The sequence below is a fragment of the Chlorocebus sabaeus genome, chromosome 16 (genome assembly GCF_047675955.1).
Source record: "Chlorocebus sabaeus isolate Y175 chromosome 16, mChlSab1.0.hap1, whole genome shotgun sequence".
NCBI classification, from domain to species: Eukaryota; Metazoa; Chordata; class Mammalia; order Primates; family Cercopithecidae; genus Chlorocebus; species Chlorocebus sabaeus.
The window spans coordinates 74,019,322-74,040,209 of NC_132919.1; the positions used below are offsets into that span (position 1 = coordinate 74,019,322).

The following is a 20,888-nucleotide window of genomic DNA, read 5'->3' on the forward strand; positions in this document are numbered from 1 at the left end:
GCTCTCCTCTACCTGGCAGTATGCGCCACACATGGGGCTCCGTGGTATCAGCGTCGCACCCCCCTCCCCCTGGTGTTAAATAGTACCCTTTCCTTTGTCCCACATCTCTCCCCAGTCACACAACCACAGGGACATGCCCCACCATGGTACTGGATATCCCCACGATGAGCCACAGGAAGTGCAGGGGCCCTTATCTAAACACACACACACACTTCCTAGGCCAAGAGAGAAGGAGACCCTTGGCAGAAGACAAAAGCAGGTTTATTAGGGCCCTGGGGCCAGGAATGCCTAAGGTATGAGTTAAGTCCAAGGCAGTGAGAAGAGGTGACTCTCCTGAGGCCAAACCTTTGCATCTCAGAATCCCTGGCTGGAGACTTCAGGAATAAGTTCTGGGAGGGACCTGGGGATGCAGAGGGGTCTCTCCTGACAGTGGGATCTCTGGGCTTTTGCCAGGATTGGGGAAATGGTCTGGGGGTCAGGGAGCCTTGAATCCACAGCCTTCATTTCAATAAGGACCATTTAATTTGTTCCTTGGCAGACTGAAGAACCTGGGGTGGGGTGGGGAGGTTGAGAGAGAATTGAGAATGTCAAATGCCTCCACATACAGTCATGGGGAGGTCCACAGCCCACCTTCCCTAAGCGCCCCTGCAACCCCCGGTCACTAGGTGGCAGCATCTTGTCTCTGCTTGGCTTAAATGCGGCCAACCCTTCAAGTCAGAAAGCGCAGAGCAAACCGGCTGCAGCCAGCTCCCACCTCAGGCCCAAGCCTGCCCAGACCTCTGGCTCCTGCATCTGCAGCGTGGGTGTGTCAGCAGCCTGTCTCCCCGCTGTCATGCCATGAGAGTTCCTGCCCACAGTGCCACGTCCAGGCAGAGACGGGGCCCAGGCCTGACACTCCCTGTGCTGACGCCTCAGCAAACCCCTAGCTCTGGCCATAACTGGCAATGTGTCCTCAACACCCCACCCCAACCCACTGCTGATGTGGCATAGCTGGCAAAGGGTGGCCGGCCAGACCCTGCAGTGGGATGCCTGGTGGAAAGTCTCAGACCAGTGCTTACACAAATCCATACAAGTGTACGCACGCATGCACAATGCCAAAGCAGGAGAGGGGGACAGGACACCAGGTGTGTCCCTCAGGTAGGTTGTCCCTTCAGCCACTCAGCCTCATTCCCTTCTAGAGAAGGAGGGAACACTGTGTCTGTCTCCTCCTCCTGCACAATCTCCCTCGTCTCTTGGGGACAGTGGCTTAGGGTTCCCCTGATTCTCCTAGCTGGAATCTAACTTTGTCCTCATTTTATCGCCCATTGGCCACCTGTAGCTTGCTTTGTTTTTACTCAAGAATTCCATTAAAAATCCTGTTTTCATTCTTTCTCCCTTTGGAGAAATACTGATGGTTATTCAGCATGTGTTAACTTGCTTGGAGCCCTGCTAAGAGCTTGCCATGCATTGGCTCATTGAATTGTCATAACTCCATGAGGAGGGTCCTGTTATTATGTGAGGCCCAGAGAGGTTGAGTAACTTGCCCTAGGTCACCCAGCTTTAGGTGGTAAGGTGGAACATGTATCCTGGGATGACTCCCATGAGCACCCGTGTTCTTATCTGCTCTGCTCATTACTCCCTACCCTCTTTCCACCCTGAAAATTGCCTTGTAGCTGCATTCATTCCAGCATGGTATAAGGAAACATAGGGAATCAGAGGGGAGGGTGAAGCAAAGTGAATGTTAAGGGCAGTGCAGGAAAATGGGCACCACACCTGGGACTCCACACGAGACAGCACAGGCTCATCTCGGTAGGGCCACCACAGCACAAGGAGTTAGCGCCAAGGCAGGAAGTTCCATACAAGCAGGATTAGTCTGAGCAGAGAGACCTGCAGGCAGACAGAAGAGAGGTCAAGACAGTCATCCTGAACTAGCAGGAAGTTTGTGCAGCTGGGGAACTGATCAGGCTTCAGAGTCAGGAACCTCCCCCTGGCCTCCCGCTCTGCATGCACCTCCAGATAGGACCATGCAACATTGTGGCAGGTTCTTCCATAGCCAGGTCATTCAGGGGCAAGGTGACAAGTGATGAGTGGGGAAAATCAGATCCTATCATGGGTTTGAGAGTCCCTTAATAATCCCAGCGTGTACCCTAAATGGCAAGGACAGGGTTTAGGAGCCAAACTCCTATTTGGTACCCTTTCCAGGTTTCTGAAGAGGGCGCATCAGAGGCCTGAGTTCCCAGATTTTTTTGCGGGGGAGGACAAGTGACCCAGCCATCTCCAAGGTAGGCCGCTCATCCTAGTTTCAATCCAACTAAACCAAGCCAGGAGATGAGGTGGGCTAATGGTAACACGCCCATCCATCCATTAGTACCCAGCTCCCCCAATTTGGAGAGCCCAGAGGCCTCCAGCGAGTCTCTCCAAGATATGACCTGTCACTGCCTCATCCCTTCCCTCCTGCATCCCTGATTTTTCAGACTTGATAGCTTCACTGGGTCCCCCTAGGATGCTCTGCTCCCGGTATCTCTCTAGACCATTTCTAGCCAAGGCAGATGCAGGGGGGCCTACCTGGGCCACACTCTGTTCAGTCAAGCCGCCATCATCTGCCTGTAAGGAAGCAGAGTCAAAGGGTGGGGTAGAGCCAGCATGAGGGTCCTGGGTCAGGGAGGTGAAGGAAAGGGGCTTGGGAGTATGGGTGAGGTGGTGCAGTGGTTAGGATTATTCAGAGCTGCACCTGTGTGACTGGTTAGTAGAAGTCCTGCAGCCTGTCATTTGGAAGCCAGGACTTCTGGGATTGTGCTATGGTGCATGGAGGGTGAGGGAAGATGGGAAGAAAGGTTTCATCCAGACATGAGAAAGCCCAACAAGGCAGGGAGGTTCTATCCATACCCCTGACCCCCAACCTCAAGGCCAAGGCAGCCACCTGGTGCCTCTTTGAGGATGTATTTATTTCCCCAGTCTGTACTTCCTACCAGAGAAGAGGTAAGGTACTTGTGCTCCTAGCCAGGGAGAGGACAGGAAGATCTCTTCCGTTAACTGGCATCCCACCCACAAACTGCTGCTCCTCCCAGCCCTAACAAGTGTATCAGCCCAGTCATTGTCTTCTGCTAGAGGAGCTTGGGCTTCTACCGTCTCGGCCTTGGCAGCCCCATGTCCAGGAAGGACAGGAAGGGCAGCCTAAAAGAGGAGGTGTGCAAGAAGACTCTTACCCTAAAATTCACCTTCTGGATCACTTGCTGGGGGTCACTCTCCAGAATCACACTATGAGATGAGAGGAAAAACCAGGAGGCAAATCAGTGGCACAGTCCTCCCCTCTGCCCCCTCTCCTTGCCAAGCCTCTTCCCTCTCCCAATGCATCTGGCACACTTCCACCTTCCAGGTCCCTTCCCACTGATAGCCCTCAAGTCAGAACTCTCCCTCAGCATGGAGGGCCCTCAGCTCTGATTCTTTGATGCTTCAACCCAGTGGTCCACATGCTTTGTCATCCCTGGGCAAAATCTTCCAAACCGGATGAGAACAGTCTGGTCTAGAATGATCAGGATGTCAAAAGCAGGGACTCTCAAAACTCAGAGCTCTTGAAAGTTCACTTCACCTTCTGGGTATAGGGTTGGATTCCCTGTGAAAAGACTTAGAAAGGGAGGCCCTGGGGGTTCTTATCTTGTTGCGCTGTTATTTTATGGCATGGGGTCATGCCCTGCATACAAGAAATGAAACTCCAAAAATCAGCATCTACCTTCTCCCCAACTTCCTCCCATTTTTTTTTTTTTTTACTTTAAACATGTTTAAAGTTTTGTTTTGTTTTGTTTTGCTTTGTTTTAAGGCTGGGCACGGTGGCTCATGCCTGTAATCCCAGCACTTTGGGAGGCCCAGGCAGGTGGATCACCTGAGGTCAGGAGTTCCAGACCAGCCTGGCCAACATGGCGAAACCCTGTCTCTACTAAAATACAAAAATCAGCCAGGCATGGTGGCACACACTTGTAATCCCAGCTACTCGGGAGGGTGAGGCAGGAGAAATGCTTGAACCCGGGAGACAGAAGTTGCAGTGAGCCAAGATCGCACCACTGCACTCCAGCCTAGGTGTCAGAGTGAGACTCCATCTCAAAAACAAAAATCAAAAAACAAACAAACCAAAAAAACAGCTCTTTTTTTAAATCTTCCCTTTTAGGCCGGGCACAGTGGCTCACGCCTGCAATCCCAGCACTTTGGGAGGTTGAGGTAGGTGGATCACAAGGTCAGAAGTTTGAGACCAGCCTGGCCAATATGGTGAAACCCCGTCTCTACTAAAAATAAAAAAAAATTAAAAAATTAAAAAATTAGCCAGACCTGGTGGCGCACGCCTGTAATCCCAGCTACTCAGGAGGCTGAGGCAGGAGAATTGCTTGAACCCGGGAGGCAGAGGTTGCAGTGAGCCGAGATTGCGCCACTGCGCTCCAGCCGGGGTGACAGAGTGAGACTCCGTCTCAAAAAAAAAAAAAAAAAAGAAAACACATACACAAAAAACAAAAAAAAAACTTCCCTTTTGGTAGACCCAAATATTGTAGCTTTTCTCAGAGAGCAGGCACTCCTTCATGAGGCCTTGGGGTTATATACAGGGTATTGGATGTGAGGGCCTGTCACTGCGGCAGGACAAAGATGACAGGATCTGAGTGCACCTCCTTACCCAGTGAGACTCCTCCAGAGCAGAAGCTTTGTTTTTCTTTTTTACTAAATCACTGGAAATGACAAACATTTATTGGGAGCCTCTTCCAGGCCCCATCCTTGGGCTGAGCACCCTGAGGTCCCAGGCTTCCTAGCCAGGGCTCCTGGAATCCATAAAGAGCATCCCAGGCCAAGGTTCCAGTTTAGGCGCTTCCCCAGTTTTTCTTGGCAGGAAACTGAACTCCTCAGAGGCAGAGCCGGGAAGCTTGTGAAGCTTACACCTCAGGCATCCTCCTTTGCACAAGCCATCCAGAGCCCTGCATCTGGTTCTGCATTTGTAGTTTTGTGTGTGTTTGTGTAAAGTTTTCCTTCAGGAGCGTTCACCAAATTGTATATGCTTCTGGCTCCCCAAAACCTGGCATTACCCCACTCACTTTTGGGTCCCAGAATTCTGCAGGAAGCCTAGCAGTAGCAGGCAGTTAATGGCTATAGAGAGGGGAGGCATTCTTTAATGCCCCAGGCAGTCCAGTCCAGTGCCGTGGAAAGAGCATGGCCCCTGGAACTATGCACATGGTTTTAGATCTTGGCCCTGCCACTCCTTAGCTGTGTGAATGACCTCCGGCATGTCACTTGAACCTTTGAGCCTGTTTCCTAATGTATAAAATGATGTAATGATAGAGGCATGTATGTTTTTAAGGTGCTCAAGAAATTTCTATAGGCCGAGCGCGGTGGCTTACACCTGTAATCCCAGCACTTTCGGAGGCCGAGGCGGGCGGATCACGAAGTCAGGAGATTGAGACCATCCTGGCTAACATGGTGAAACCCCGTCTCTACTAAAAATACAAAAAATTTGCCAGGCACGGTGGCGGGTGCCTGTAGTCCCAGCTGCTCAGGAGGCTGAGGCAGGAGAATGGCATGAACCCGGGAGGCAGAGCTTGCAGTGAGCTGAGATCGGGCCACTGCACACCAGCCTGGGCGACAGAGTGAGACTGTCTCAAAAAAAAAAAAAAGAATAGAAATTTTTGTTATTGTTTTCCCCAAAGCTAGAATTTTTCTCTCTCAATATTGGTCCCCTGATGGAAATTCACGAACCAACTTTTTAAAAAGAGCTCCTAACTTCCTAAGAATATACTAGCATACCAATAGGAGGCAACATCTATTGAATGAGAACCATAAGCTTCACATGTATTTTCTCATTTAATCCCTACAATCCCTTATTACCTCCATCCTAAAGATGGAGAAAGTAAGGCTCGGGGAGAGTCAGTAATTGACCCAGGTCACGCATCTAGCTGGTGCTGGAATTGAGCCCTAAGAGCAGGACATGTGGGGCTGGTGGGACTGTCTGAAGTCCTTCCAGAGAGGGTCAGCATCTGTGCCAGTGCTTCCCCTGGGCATTGGAGACCAAACTGGATTTTCCCCAAACCCTGCCTATTCAACAGTCTCCCATAGTTTGACATCAGGTTACTCTCTTGTTTGGCTTGACTTTGGCTAACATTGAAATTAACTTCCATCTTCATGGGTGGGGTGCTAGTAAGGGGAAGGGGTAGGGGAATGGGATCCCTGGGAATATGCTGGGGGAAGGGAGTGAAAAGTTGGTGAGAGTTCTGGCCATGCTGGGTGCCATCTGGGGCTGATGACTCTCAAAGGCACTCCTGCTATGAGTGTCCCTGACTGTCCCCTCCTCACCCGCCATCCACAATCTCATCCAGCACCAAGAAGGCTCCGTCCATGTTCTCCAGCAACCAGCGCTTCTCCACGTTCCTCCTGAAAGTGGACACAAGCTCCTGAGCCTCCCTGTGGCTGGGAGGAACTGAGTCCCTGCCTAGGTGAGGCTGACCCCACTCTCCAAAGACTGTCTCATTCACCCCTCACCAAACAAGGATTGGGAAGGAGAATGTGAAGGGCAGTGAGCACAGAGGCTGTGCAAGGCATTCCTGAGCAAAGGGCAGTTCTGCTTCCTTATACCCCACCTCGTCCAACCTCCCATACTTTGGGCCTTGACACCCCGGCACCCACCACAGGACCCCGAATGCGTTTCACAACTAGGTTAGATGCTATAGCATAGCCCTACTTTGGTTCATTGTGTCGACTATGAACTTTTCTTTTTAGATTATCTTAGTCTTGTGGGGACCTCAGGAGATAAACAGGGAGGAAGTGCCCTGTGACATATCAGGGCCTGGGGGATGGGGCCTTGGAGGGCAGAGAACCTCACTCACCTTAACATGTGGTTCAGAGACTCAAACAGGCAGGTAAGAACAGACATGAGCATCAGCTGGGATGGGCAGATACGGGAGGAGGAAAACAAGAGAGCTTGAGATTGAGAAGGTCAAAGGAAGCACTTAGAGCCCACCTGTGTGGTCAGCAATGGAGAGTTCTCCCTTTTCAGAGGCCTGGACTGGAAACTGACTGCAGTGTGATGTTAGAGGGAACTTCCATGTGTCTGGGCTGGGAAACTGGAGTTCTCCACTGGGAGACATTTAGTGTATCCTTCTCTAGTTATGTCTAAGAAGGACAAAGCCTGCCTTGCAGATGAAGTGATGACTTCATTCCTGGTTCCCAAGGAAACTAAGGGTTATCGAGGATACACATTGTCCCAGAAAGAACCCTTCTTGCTGCCCCCCTCTACCTCATGGAGCCTAGCAGGAGGGGTCCAATGGTGAGCCTCCAGTTCCCAGCCTCAAGCCCAGATTCCAGATAACATTTCCCCATAGACAGCCCTTTTTACTGCCCCAACCTCCTGAATTCACCTCATTCTCGTAGGATGAGCCCACCACATATAGGAAGAGGTCAATGCTGTTCTTGTAGACGATGGTCATACCCCCAAAAAATGCAATCTCACCTAGAAATGGAGGGAGCTTTCAGTACTGGCCACCTTGCCTGGTCCCAGCCTAGCCCTTCCTCCTCAACTATGACTCTGTGACTCTCCTCTTATTTCCTTCTCCCCTTTCTAGAGAACCCTTGGAAAGATAGCACTAGGGACACTACCATTAGGCTGCCCCATGTCCTACCCCTTATCGATACTCTATTTCTAGGGACTGCCTCAGGCCAAGGAGTCAACAAGCCCAGTTGTTGACTAGTTTACCTCCTGTCCACGCTCCCACCCTGTGCAGCACCTTGGGACCAGATTCAGGTTGGGACCACAATACAGTTGGCCTCCTCAGCTACAGAGAGGCCTGGGGATGCTGGGGGGATAGGTAGTCAGGGGGATTGGAGAGTGACAGGGAGTGGAGGTTCCCTGGAGGAAGGGAGTGGAGAACACCTGGGAAGGAGAGGACAAAAAGCCTCTGAAGAAAGGGAAATGGCCTGTGGGTGTGCAAGGCTGATGGGGACAGATGTGTCCAGATGGAGAAGATGACAGTGTGCATCTGATAGTCTGGTGGAGAAAGAGGGGGACACTTACTCTCAGTCCGGCTGGTCTTGTTGAAGACATTTTTCTCGAAAACCATCTGCTCCTTCATGGAAGGGAATGTGTCATCATAATACTATGAAAAAGGGAAGGAGAAGGGACCATAGCTTTCCACACAGCCTGGATCCTCCCTAGATTTGGGGGCAGGAAAGATTAGGTGCTGGGCAAGCGGGATCCTGCTTCCCTGCCCCATCTCTCCATTACTGCACCCTAGGCCTGTTGGCTCACTAGTTCCTCCAAAACAAATTATTATTATTTTTTTAGATGGAGTTTTGCTCTTATTGCACAGGCTGGAGTGCAATGGCATGATCTCGGCTCACCACAACCTCCACCTCCTGGGTTGAAGCAATTCTCCTGCCTCAGCCTCCTGAGTAGCTGGGATTACAGGCATTTGCCACCACACCCGGCTAATTTTGTATTTTTAGTCGAGACGGGGTTTCTCCATGTTGGTCTGGCTGGTCTTGAACTCCCGACCTCAGGTGATCCACCTGCCTTGGCCTCCCAAAGTGCTGGGATTACAGGCATGAGCCACCATGCTCCGCCCCCTCCAAAAGAAATTCTGAGCAAAGAAAGTCCCAAAAAGTAGAGGGATATTGAGGCCTGCTTTTGGAGTCCCCTCTGGTTTCTTGGAGGATCTTGTACAATCAGCAGATGTGCAGGGTGCTAAGGATTGGCATGGTCACTAGCGCACACTAATTCTACAGCACCCGGAGTCTACAGGAAAGATGGCAAAACCAGCACACCTTCTTAAACAATAATAATGATAATAACAACAGCTACTTTATTATCCCCATTACACAGATGGGGAAACTGGGGCATCAAGAAGTCAGGTAACGGCCGGGCATGGTGGCTCATGCCTGTAATCCCAGCACTTTGGGAGGCCAAGGCGGATGGATCACCTGAGGTCAGGCGTTCAAGACCAGCTTTGCTAATATGGTGAAACCCCGTCTCTACTAAATATTAAAAAAAAAAAAAAAATGGCAGGGTGCGGTGGCTCACGCCTGTAATCCCAGCACTTTGGGAGGCCGAGGCGGGCGGATCACGAGGTTAGAAGATCGAGACCATCCTGGCTAACACGGTGAAACCCTGTCTCTACTAAAAATACAAAAAAATTAGCTGGGCGTGGTGGCGGGCGCCTGTAGTCCCAGCTACTCGGGAGGCTGAGGCAGGAGAATGGCGTGAATCCGAGAGGTGGAGCTTGCAGTGAGCCGAGATCACACCACTGCACTCCAGCCTGGGTGACAGAGCAAGACTCTGTCTCAAAAAAAAAAAAAAAAAAAAAAAAAAAAAAAAAAAAAAAAAATTAGCCGGGTATGGTGGTGGGCGCCTGTAATCCCTGCTACTTAGGAGGCTGAGGCAGGAGAATCACTTGAACCCAGGAGGCAGAGGTTGCAGTGAGTCGAGATCGCGTCACTGAACTCCAGTCTGGGCAGCAGAGTGAGACTCTGTCTCAAGAAAACAAAACAAACAAAACAAAACAAAACAAAAACAAAAAAGAAGTCAGGTAACTTCCCCAACATCTCACAGTTGTGAGGCCAAAGCTGGGTTTGAGCAGTAAGGACGGTCTGACTGCAGACAGGGTTATAGTGAAGATTAAATATCTAAGAAACAATCCCTCGCACATATCCCATAACTAAATTAATGTTTTTTTGTTTGGGAATGGTGAGCCTCTTTCTCTTACTCAGTTTCTTAATCTGTAGGGAGCAAGAGCCTTTGGCCTTGCTGATCCACCTCTGACCATCTGCTGGGGCAAGGTGTGGTCAGCTCAGTTTTCAATTTTCTGGATGTGGATTTTGCCACTTAGTACTCAATCTGCAGGCAGATTAGCCATCTCCCTACTGGCCGCTGCTTATCCGAATGTCATAAAAACAGAAAAGTTTCAGCTCCAAACAAACAAACAAACAAACAGAAAATCTATTTTTTGAGATGGGGTCTCACTCTATAACCCACTGCAGCCTCAACCTCCCAGGCTCAGGCGATCCTCCCACTTCAGCCCCCCCGAGCGCTGGGACTACAGGTGCACACCACCACGCCCAGCTAATTTTCATACTTTTTTTTGTAGAGATGGGGTTTGCCATGTTGCCCAGGCTGGTCTGGCACTCCCGGGCTCAAGCAGTCCACCCGTCTCAGCCTCCCAAAGTGCTGGGATTACAGGCATCAGCCACTGCGCCTGGCCTTATAATGCATTTCTTTTCTTTTTCTTTTTCTTTTGAGACAGAGTTTCGCTCTTGTTGCCCAGGCTGGAGTGCAATGGCGCGATCTTGGCTCACTGCAACCTTTGCCTCCCAGGTTCAAGCAATTCTCCTGCCTCAGCCTCCTGAGTAGCTGTAACTACAGGCGCCCACCACCATGCCCAGCTAATTTTTTGTATATTTAGTAGAGACAGGGTTTCACCATGTTGGCCAGGCTGGTTTTGAACTCCTGACCTCGAGTGATCTGCCCACCTCGGCCTCCCAAAGTGCTGGGATTACAGGTGTGAGCCATTGTGCCCGGTCTTATAATGCATTTCATAGCTAATGCAGATGCTGTAGCTCCACTACAATTAATTGTGTTGACAGCAGAAATTTATTTTTGGATTATTTTAGTTTGGTTTGCTCAGGCCGTGTTTGCTAGGATAGATAACAGATAATTGAATGGGGGTACAGTGAAAACCACCTTGAGCTTAATGTAAAAAAACCTGAGTTTGCCTGTGAAACCTGTGAAATGGGAGAAGTGAAAAAATTAAATAAGTAAATAAATAAAATATAAGTTTGGATCTGTTAGGATATTAATACTTGTGACCTCAGACAATTCACTTAGCTTCTCTACACCTCATTTTCTTCATCTACGAAATTAAAGAGTTGTATTACACAGTCTCTAAAATCCCATCTGGTTCTAAATCCTTAGACTCCTTAGGCTAAATCCTTAGTGTTTACCAAGCTGTAGAACAAAAGTGGAGGTTTTGAGGAGGTTTAGAGACAAACCCCAAAGAACAAAAGAGCTTGTGTAGGGGTTTGGGGACTAAGACTCCTGGGTCCCAGGCTCAACACTCCACTGATCCATTAGGCAGAAACTTCCCATGCCCAGGTTCAACTGGCCAGTACCGATGATGAGGAAACACTTCAGGGAACATGAGTAGAAACAGAGGAGACCCCTCACTTCAAGGAGCAGCACCTTGACAAGGCAGGAGGATGAGAAGGACTTCTGGAGGGGTCTAAGCTGAGCTGCCCTGAGTCACAGAGACCACAGTGGAGTTTCTCCTGAGACAGGAGTGTCAGCTGGATGGGAACTGTGTCCCTCACAGGTGGGGTCAGAGGTTACCTTGGCCAGCAGCCGGCGCCCGTCATTATCTAGGATGAAAACAGCCTTGATGGTGTAGAGGGAAGGTTCCTGCAACTGACACCGGGGAGGAGAGTTCTGTTTGGCCCCTGACTCAAGGTAGACACCCTGTCTCTATGGGATCTGCTGGCCCTAGGATACACCCTCAGGCTCCAGCAACCCCAGCCCTCAAGGTCCACAGCTGGTTCTGCCCAACCCTGTGCCACATGGGCCAACCCAGGTGCCCACTCCACTCCCAGGCAGATGTTCCACTGCAGGCCCCGAGTGGGCGCTGTGCCCGTTGGGTGCAGAAGGTCCTTCCGGGCCCAAGTTCTGTCATGCACTGACTGCTGCAGAGCCCGAGTCGGAGTGTATCACAGAACCTGGGCCGGGGGGACAGCGGGCCGAGCCTCCTCCTACCAGCTGATCCCTGGCCGGGCTGGACCTGCGCTCTCAGCGCGCCCCCAGGCCCTGGCCCTGGCCCGGGTGGACTCCAGCAGCATGCCCATCACCCACCGGTGATGGGAGGCGAGTCTGGGACGGACAGGCCACTCCTTACCCTCCCCGCGGAATCGCAACTCACCCGCCACCCCCCGCTCCAAACGGACCCAGAACTTCAGCCCCGCGCCGACGGACTCAGGACAGGCCTCCTCGCCGGTTGGCGCCGGGACGAACTTTTCCTCCCGGGTCCTGGGGCCGGTCAGGGGTGACACAAAGTTCCCAGCCGCTGGGCGCGCGAGTTCTGAGTTGGCTGCTCCCCTCAATCCTGCACCGTCCCGGCCCAGCTCCCGCCGCCCGGGACCCCCGCTCCCGCCCGCTCCGTACCCGCAGCCCCGACGGCTCCCCGGCTCGAGCAGGCGGCGCCGGGCCCCCGGCCTGGGCCGCCGCGGCCCCCTCCCCCGGGTGTGGACGTGGCCAGGCCTCGGGCCGCTGCATTCCGCTCGCCGCCTCGCACTGACAGCGCCGCCCGCCTCCTGCCCGCCGCCGCCGCCCCGCCTCCGCGCCCGCCCCGCGGCCCCCTCTCGCGCGTGGCCTTCCTTTCCTCGGGGCCCGTTCTCTTGCTCGTTCTCCCCGCTCTCCCCTCCCGCCCTCACCCCAGCTCTTCTTCCCCCACCTCTCCTTTCCCTCTCTCCTTGGCTCCTTCCCGAGTCCCTTACAGCCCCGAACTCTGCATCTTCAGGGTGCCCCAAGACCAGCCCTCGTCCTGCTTCCTGCCTGCTCTCCGGCCTGTGGCTTTGGTGTGCACCGGTGTCTGTAGGCTGTCCTGGGGCCAGCAGCAAACACAAGCAAAGCCCACTTTTGTCTGTTGACCTCTGGTAGGTACCATGGGGACAAATATGTCAGATCACCCTTTAGATCTCCGGGACAGGGTCTATAAGCAAGAGCACATGAGGACAGTTCTGGGGACACTCCTCTGTGAAGAGGCTTTCCCATTCCTCTCTCACTACTTGCAGAAGGGAACCATGGCCCCGGAGACACCTCCCCAGGCTCTCCTAAGACACAGATATGGCACCATCGAAAGCAAGACAGACGCCCAGCAGCACAAATGCTCCACCAATGACATTGGGCTTTGCAGCATGTTTTGGTTTCTTTGGTCTAAGTGTACCAAAGACAAGCTCTCATTTCAGGATATACTGGCAAGTGGAAAATTCACACCCCAGTGATATGTATGTTAGTGGTACGTATGCATTTACTGGTAAAAACACTGTGCGTGTATTTTACATTTGACACCTTCACATACATTATCTAATATAGCCCACACCTGTGAGGTAGGCATAATGGACCCTCATTTTAAGGAAAGAGAGACTCAGAGGTTGTGTCACCTTTTCAAGACCATACAGCTAGTTGACTGGGAATAGAACCCAGATTTTTTACTCAAAATTTCTTCCCTATTCTTCTCTTCAAGCCCTCTTATGTTGTGGACCACAGTCACTTACCCTAGATGGTTACAGAATGGGGTTTTCCTCACTGAATGCATCAAGCCTTCTTATCTTCAAGCCTCTGCTGAAATATCATTACCAAAAGGTCCTCCTGACAGCCACCATATCTGACTTGATCGGTCTCTCCTGTCACATTCTCTATCTCAGTTCCTATTTCTTCCTTTCATTGCACTTTTCTCAATCTCTAAATATTATTTTTACTAATTTTGTTTGTTTGAGACATGGTCTCACTCTCGCCCAGGCTGGAGTGCAGTGGCTCGATCTCGGCTCACCTCAGCCTCAACCTTCTGGGCTCAGGCAATCCTCCCATCTCAGTCTCCCGAGTAGCTGGGACCACTGGTGCATGCAACCACTCCCAGATAATTTTGTTTTTATTTTTATTTTTGTAGAAACAAGGTCTCAAGGCTGGGCTCAGTGGCTCACACCTGTAAACCCAGCACTTTGGGAGGCTGAGGTGGGCAGATGGCTTGAGCCCAGGAGTTCAAGACCAGCCTGGGCAACATGGTAAGACCTGGTCTCTACTAAAACTACAAAGAAATTAGCCAGGTAGGGTGGCGTGCACCTGTAGTCCTAGCTACTCAGAAGCCTGAGGTGGGAGAATCACCTGAGCCTGGGGGTTCAAGGCTATAGAGCCATGATCATGCCACTGTGCTCCAGCCTGGGCAATGGGAGTGAGAACCTGTTTCAAAAAAGAAAAAAAAAAAAAAAAGAAGAAGAAAAAGAATGGAAGAGAAGGAGGAGGAGGCAGAAGGGGAGGGGGAGGGGGAGGCGGAGGGTGATCAAGGTCTCACTATGTTGCCCATGGTGGTCTTGAACTCCTAGGCTCAAGTGATCCTCCCACCTCAGCTTCCCAGAGTGTTGGGATACAGGTGTGAACCATTCCCAGCCTTTACTAGTTTGTTTACAAGTGTTCCTTCTCCCCGCCCAGACTTTGAGCCCTGTGAGAACGAATGAATGTGACTTTTCTTTTTTTTTTTTTTTGAGACAGGGTCTTGCTCTGTCACCCAGGCAGGCTGGAGTATAGTGGTGTGATCATAGTTCACTGCAGCCTCAAACTCCCAGGCTCAGCCGGGCACAGTGGCTCACGCCTATAATCCCAGCACTTTGGGAGGCCGAGACAGGCAGATCACAAGGTCAGGAGTTTGAGACCAGCCTGGCCAACATGGTGAAACCCCATCTCTACTAAAAATACAAAAAATTAGCTGGGGGTGATGGCAGGTGCCTGTAATCCCAGCTACTCGGGAGGCTGAGGCAGGAGAATCATTTGAACCTGGGAGGTGGAGGTTGCAGTGAGCCGAGATCTTGCCACTGCACTCCAGCCTGGTGACGAAGCGAGACTCCGTCTCAAAAAACAAAAACAAAAACAAAAAATAACAGAAAAAAAATCTGTCATCACCAAGCCCTGTAAGAAACTTTGTGATCTGCTTGCCTCGGCCTCCCAAAGTGCTGGGATTATAGGCATGAGCCACTGCACCTGGCGGATGACAGATATTTAATAAGCATTTGTGAAGTAAATGAATAAAGGAATTCAGGATGAGGGAGATTATGTATAAATATTCACAAATACCACATTTTAACTAATAATAATTAAAATGTACCTATCAATGATACCATATTGGCTGGGTGTGGTGGCTTATACCTGTAATCCCAGCACTTTGGAAGGCCAAGGCGGGCAGATCACTTGAGGCCAGGAGTTCAAGACCAGCATATTTTATGTGCTGTACAAATATTTATTGAGTGCTTAGTATGTACCAGATATTTTTCTAGCCACTGGGACACAATAGTAGACAAAAGAAAAATTTTGCTGTCATGGAACTTATAATCAACTGTGTGTGTGTGTACACGCATGCGTTTCTGTGCAAGATATAATACACAAATTATATCTTTGTGTAAAGTAAATATTATGTGAGTTGGGGATCAGTGCTGCAAAGAAAATAGAGCAGAAATGGGGTGTGGAATGTGAAGGGTCAGGGACAGGCAAGCCAGAAAGCCATTTTCACAGTCCTCTGAGAAGACCTTTAAGAAGGTGACATTTGAACAAAGAGCTAAAGGAAAGGAGGAAGCAGACCATGCAGACATCTGAGGAAGCATCTACTGACCCTCCCTATATGATGACTTAGGAGGCACATCTGAACCTTCCTTGCAGGCTATCAGTTATAACAGGGAACATGACACTATTTGATACAGCAGGCAGCGAAAAGATCCAGTACTTGGGCATTTTATTTCTTCGGATTCCAGATCATCGGAAGTTATGTCAATGGTCATGCTGGGTATGTTATTTTTAAAAAATACTGATTTGGTTATTTTGAATGTCTTAATATTTCTGTGAGCTAGTCCTTTTTTTTTTTGGCTCATATTTACAAAGACAGCACCAAAAAACCTCCAGGAGAATTTCTCAGCCTCTGTTTGGCATATGGTACCCACCATAAAAGACCAGCAGCCTCCAGAAGGGTCAGAGGAAGACCTGGGATGATAGGGGAGTTAGGGGGCTGGTTGGCTCCACAGGCGAGGTGGGGAAGCAGTCAGTTACACAGGTCGGTGATGGGAAGGCACTGGAGAGGGGCCAAGGGGATAGGAATCAGAGGAGCAGGCTGGGGAAGGAAGCTTAGGAACCACAAAGTTCTCATCACCCCCACCTCTACCACTGTTATTGCCTTTTTTTTTTTTTTTTGAGAAGGAGTCTCACTCTTGTTGCCCAGGCTGGAGTGCAATGGCATGATGAAGGCTCACTGCAACCTCTGCCTCCCAGGTTCCAGCGATTCTCCTGTCTCACCCTCCTGAGTAGCTGGGATTACAGGTATAAGCCCTCACACCTGGCTAACTTTTTTTATTTTTAGTAGAGATAGGGTTTTATCATGTTGGTCGGGCTGGTCTTGAACTCCTGACCTCAGGTGATCCGCCTGCCTTGGCCTCCCAAAGTGCTGGGATTACAGGCATGAGCCACTGTGCCCAGCTTTGTTGTTCCCATTCTTAAAATCTCTTTACTTCTTTTCTTTTTTTTGAAATGGAGTTTCCCTCTGTCGCCCAGGCTGGAATGCAATAGCACGATCTCGGCTCACTATAACCTCTGCCTCCCAGGTTCAAGCAATTCTCCTGCCTCAGCCTCCCAAGTAGTAGGGATTACAGGCGTGTGCCACCATGCCTGGCTAATTTTTGTATTTTTAGTAGAGACGGGCTTTCACCATGTTAGCCAGGCAAGTCTCCAACTCCTGACCTTAAGTGATCTGCCTGCCTCGGCCTCCCAAAGTGCTGGGATTATAGACGTAAGCCACAGTGCCTGGCCCATAAAATCTCTTTACATCTTAACTGTAGTGGTGAATAAGTAAATTCAGAGCCAAGTTCAACTTTTCAAGGACAAGATTCTCCCCAATGATAACCCCTCCCCAAACTCCTTCAACAGAGACCCCAGAACTTCTTTCTCTCCATGACAGCCGCTTCCCCACACATCCTGAAGTGCACCTTTAATGCGGTTTTACATAAACATGCGAGCTATGTGTGTCCAGTATTGGGACAGTGTCTTCCACAGAGCATGACCCTAAGAGGACTTTCCAGTTTAAGGCTGGCAGCACATGAGAAGCACGCACGTGCAGCAGCAGACTCGGCGGGAGAGCCTCCCCAGCTCGAAGAAGCTAAGTTGGGTTCAAAAAGAATGCAGCCTTCATGTTTCTCTGCCCTCTGCTCCCTTCGGGTAGGTACAGTAGGGTGGGGAGGTAGGCTGTGCACATCCCTACCCAGCTGGAACCTGTTAAGTAGTGCACTCAGAATTGGTCCCTGCCCTATGGAGTCCCAGGAGGCAGGTGATTCAAAGGAGGTTCTCCTCTGGGCCTTGGTATAGCTTAAGGGGAGACTGTTTCATTTCCTCTGAGTCACCCTCCTGCTGCCACATTTCTGTGCTGTCTGTCCTAGGATTTCAGCATCTGTTCTTATGTGACAAGAAGAAACAGCTCCCTTGGGTACCAGCCTCTCTCTATCCTTCCTGCTTAATGTCAAGAGGGGGAGGTGTGTGTGGAATATGAGGCGTGGAAGTGTGTGCTGGTGGCATCCTCTAGAGAGAAAACTAAAGCTTCCATGCTCTGTCTGTTGGATAGGCTTCCAGTAGACCATTCTAAGGACAGCTCTCATTTCTTCATCACCTTTGGCTTTCTCTGAGATAACTTTCTCTGAGATAAAGTTGTAGGGTAGGTGAAGATAGGATTATTCAAGACAGTGCCTTATACTCAGCTCTTCCCCCGGGCATGAATGGCTTTATACACATGACCTGAGTTTTAAGATTTGTGAATATGTATATTGTTGTTGTTTTTTTTTTTTTTTTTGAGACGGAGTCTTGCTCTGTAGCCCGGGCTGGACTGCAGTGGCCAGATCTCAGCTCACTGCAAGCTCCGCCTCCCGGGTTTATGCCATTCTCCTGCCTCAGCCTCCGGAGTAGCTGGGACTACAGGCGCCCGCCACCTCGCCCGGCTAGTTTTTTGTATTTTTTTAGTAGAGACGGGGTTTCACCGTGTTAGCCAGGATGGTCTCGATCTCCTGACCTCGTGATCCGCCCATCTCGGCCTCCCAAAGTGCTGGGATTACAGGCTTGAGCCACCGCGCCCGGCCCAAATGTGTATATTGTTATCTCCATTTAGCTCAGGATGGCCCAACTAGTACGAGACAGAGCCAGATTTTCGAACCCAGCTGTAAGTCCAAAATATCCACTCCTCCCACCTCTTAATGGCAGCTCCTTGATTGTGACATGTCACACAGAGCTCTACAAAGAACACTACCTGGTATTGTTTGAGACAACATAGCAAGACATACAGGACAGTTGAACTCGGCTTCAAAAAATGTTACACTAAGACACTAATGAACAATGAGATATTTTCATTGTAGAGGTGAAGAAAGAACATTTTAGGATTGAGAATGAGCACATCCTAAAAGTCAAATAGGCTGGGTGCAGTAGCTCACGCCTATAATCCCAGCACTTTGGGAGGCTGAGGTGGGCAGATCACTTGAGGTGAGGAGTTTGAGACCAGCCTGGCCAACATGGCAAAACCCTGTCTCTACTAAAAATACAAAAATTAGCCAAGTGTGGTGGTGTGCGCCTTTAATACCAGACACTCAGGAGGCTGAAAGCAGGCAAAACGCTTGAACTTGGGAGGCAGATGTTGCAGTGAGCTGAGATAGTGTCACTGCACTACAGCCTGGACCACAGAGTGACTCCATCTCAAAAAAAAAAAAAAAAAAAAAAAATCAGATAATCATTCTAGTCTGTGCTCCTGTATTACCACAATCTTTTTTTTTTTCTTTTTTCTTTAACCTCAACGTGGATTTTTGCTCCAACCTAGTGATTCTCTACTCTGGTTGCACATAAGAATCACCTGAAGAGCTTTTACAAAATACTGATGTCCAATTCTGCTCTGAGTGGTTGTCTTAATTTGTGTGGGGTGGGACCTGGGCATTGGTAGTTTTTACAAGCTCCCCACCTGGGTGATTCTAATGTGTAGCCAGGATTGAGAAGCAATCTTCTAAGAGTGTGGTAGTCATGCAGAGGAAAGAGGTTGGCTTACAGAATAGCTTTATTTTTTGGTGGTTTAATGGTAACAAGTTTGCTGATGATGTTTACCATGTATGAGAGAGGGCCAGATGTCCGGATTAGCCAGAAAACTAATTGATTTCTTTGCAAAACATGCTAACATTTAGTATTGGACATGATGTATTCCTAGAATCTCTCAGGACTGTAAGGAAATCTCAGGCAATCATCTATCTAATCTATTCCCCTGGATTAGATGAGGTTGCCAAGAAATACTTACATGGATTAGCAATACTTAAAGACATGTTTTTCTTTTTCTTATTTTTTTTGAGATAGGGTCTCAAACTCTGTTGCCCAGACTGGAGTGCAGTGGCGCAATCACAGCTTACTGCAGCCTCAACCTCCCCAGGATCACGTGATCTTTCCACCTCAGCCTCCCCACTAGCTAGGACTACAGGCATGAACCAGCACGCCTGGCTAATTTTTGTATTTTTTTTTGTAGAGATGGGTTTTCACCATGTTGGCCAGGTTAGTCTCAAACTCCTGGCTCAAGTGATCCGCCCACCTGGGCCTTTCAAAGTGCTGGGGTTACAGGTGTGAGCCACTGTGCCTGGCCTTAGAGACATTTTTAGATAATGGGCAACCAGAATGGCAGAAAGACTGGGTTTCCCTTTTAGGGAAAAAGCAATTTCACTGTTCCAGAAGAAATCGGAGCCCCAGCCAGCCTGCCCTCCCACAGCCCCTTCTCTGGGGATTCCTGGCATGTGTTATCCTCTGGGGTGACTGCGGGATGGAGGTGCCTGTTGGTGGCAGCAGCAGCTTTTCCTACGAGGGAAGCTGGGTCGGTAGACACTACACTGCTATTCCTGGGGTGGGGGTGGGGATTTCTGTGTATGTTTTATAGTTAGCTGGCCCCAAATCCCTGTGCATTAGACCTAACCCTCTTCTCGGCTTCCACTGCTTTCTTCTCTCTCCTGCACAGCCCAGAGTTGCAGGGGCAAGGCCTGGTTTTACAATGGCTGCCAGCCTTTCCCTTAGGGAGCCACGCGCGTGCGCTCACTTTTTCCAGTGGTCTTCTCAGTCTGATTTAATGGATATACCGGGACTGATGACACATCAGCATGGGATCCTTCTTTTGCTTCTTGGGTAATTGTCCTATTAACAGCTGTCCCAGGCAAAGGGAGGGGGAGAGTGTTGGGGGAAAACGGGGGGGGGGGGGTGACTTCCTGGGTGAAGGAGGACACACCCTGGGTTTTACAAGGTTAATCAGCAGGTTCTGGGAAAGCTTGCACCTGCTCAGACTTGATCTGGAACTCTAGACAGAATGGAAGACAGTCGTCTCCACTCCCTTCCAAGGAGTATCAAATATCCTGGGCGCCCACACCCTGCCAGACCTAGGCCTGCTGTTGCGATTGAGTTTGTCTCTACACCTTTACTCTCTTTGGTCCTTGCAACTCTCTTTTCCTTTTTCGGCCCACTTCTGTGAAATGGCTAAGCAGGAAACTCACATAAACAATTGTCCAGTTTTAGTTTGAACTGTTAGGACTGAAAATTGTTCTGTATTTGTTGTGTAAAAAAAAGATCAATCTTAGTATGCTGTTTTCACCTTCTCAAAATTATCTTGTATTTAAACACTGTACTTTAGTTGAGCCTTTATATCTTTCAATGTTATGTTTTCTTTTGTTTTTTGAGGCAGGATCTCACTGTTGCCCAGACTGGCACCATCATAGCTCACTGCAGCTTCAAGCAATCCTCCCACCTCAGCCTCCTGAGTAGTTGGGACTATAGATTTGTGGCACCAGGCCCAGCTTGTTTTTTCGTAGAGACGGGGGTTTCACTATGCTGCCCAGGCTGGTCTTGAACTCCTGAGTTCAAGCAATCCTCCCCCCTTGGCCTCCCAAGGTGCTACTGTGAGCCACTGTGCCCGGCCCAGTGCTATGATTTTAAAATATGTCCTTCTCAACCTTCTTATTTTTAGAGTTTGATGGCCACATCTAAATTTTTCCTCCTTTCTTACACACTACCAGTCTTTATCTTCATTGTCTCACTACTTTGGGGACTGAATGGTCTCCTATTTTATTGGTAACATGCCATATCCTTCAAAACTGTACATCCTCCAAGG

At 49.8% G+C, this 20,888-nt stretch overlaps 1 protein-coding gene across 3 annotated transcripts; it reads right to left on the reverse strand.

The window, feature by feature from the left end:
• Positions 1 to 239: 239 nt before the first annotated feature.
• Positions 240 to 12,288, reverse strand: COPZ2 (COPI coat complex subunit zeta 2). Of its 3 annotated transcripts, XR_501128.3 has the most exons (10): positions 12,143 to 12,288; positions 11,321 to 11,395; positions 8,015 to 8,096; positions 7,362 to 7,453; positions 6,831 to 6,886; positions 6,301 to 6,378; positions 3,186 to 3,237; positions 2,545 to 2,583; positions 1,753 to 1,866; positions 446 to 548 (listed from the first exon to the last, which is right to left on the reverse strand). XR_501128.3 is itself a non-coding variant. In XM_008012979.2 (9 exons), exons 1-9 carry the CDS (start codon positions 12,251 to 12,253, stop codon positions 501 to 503), a joined length of 633 nt encoding a protein of 210 aa, XP_008011170.1. In that variant the 5' UTR covers positions 12,254 to 12,288; the 3' UTR covers positions 240 to 500. The 3 variants fall into 3 exon arrangements, 1 of the variants encoding a protein (XP_008011170.1); XM_008012979.2 differs by lacking the exon at positions 1,753 to 1,866 and having other exon boundaries at positions 240 to 548; XR_501129.3 differs by lacking the exon at positions 11,321 to 11,395.
• Between the last annotated feature and the right edge of the window lie 8,600 nt (positions 12,289 to 20,888).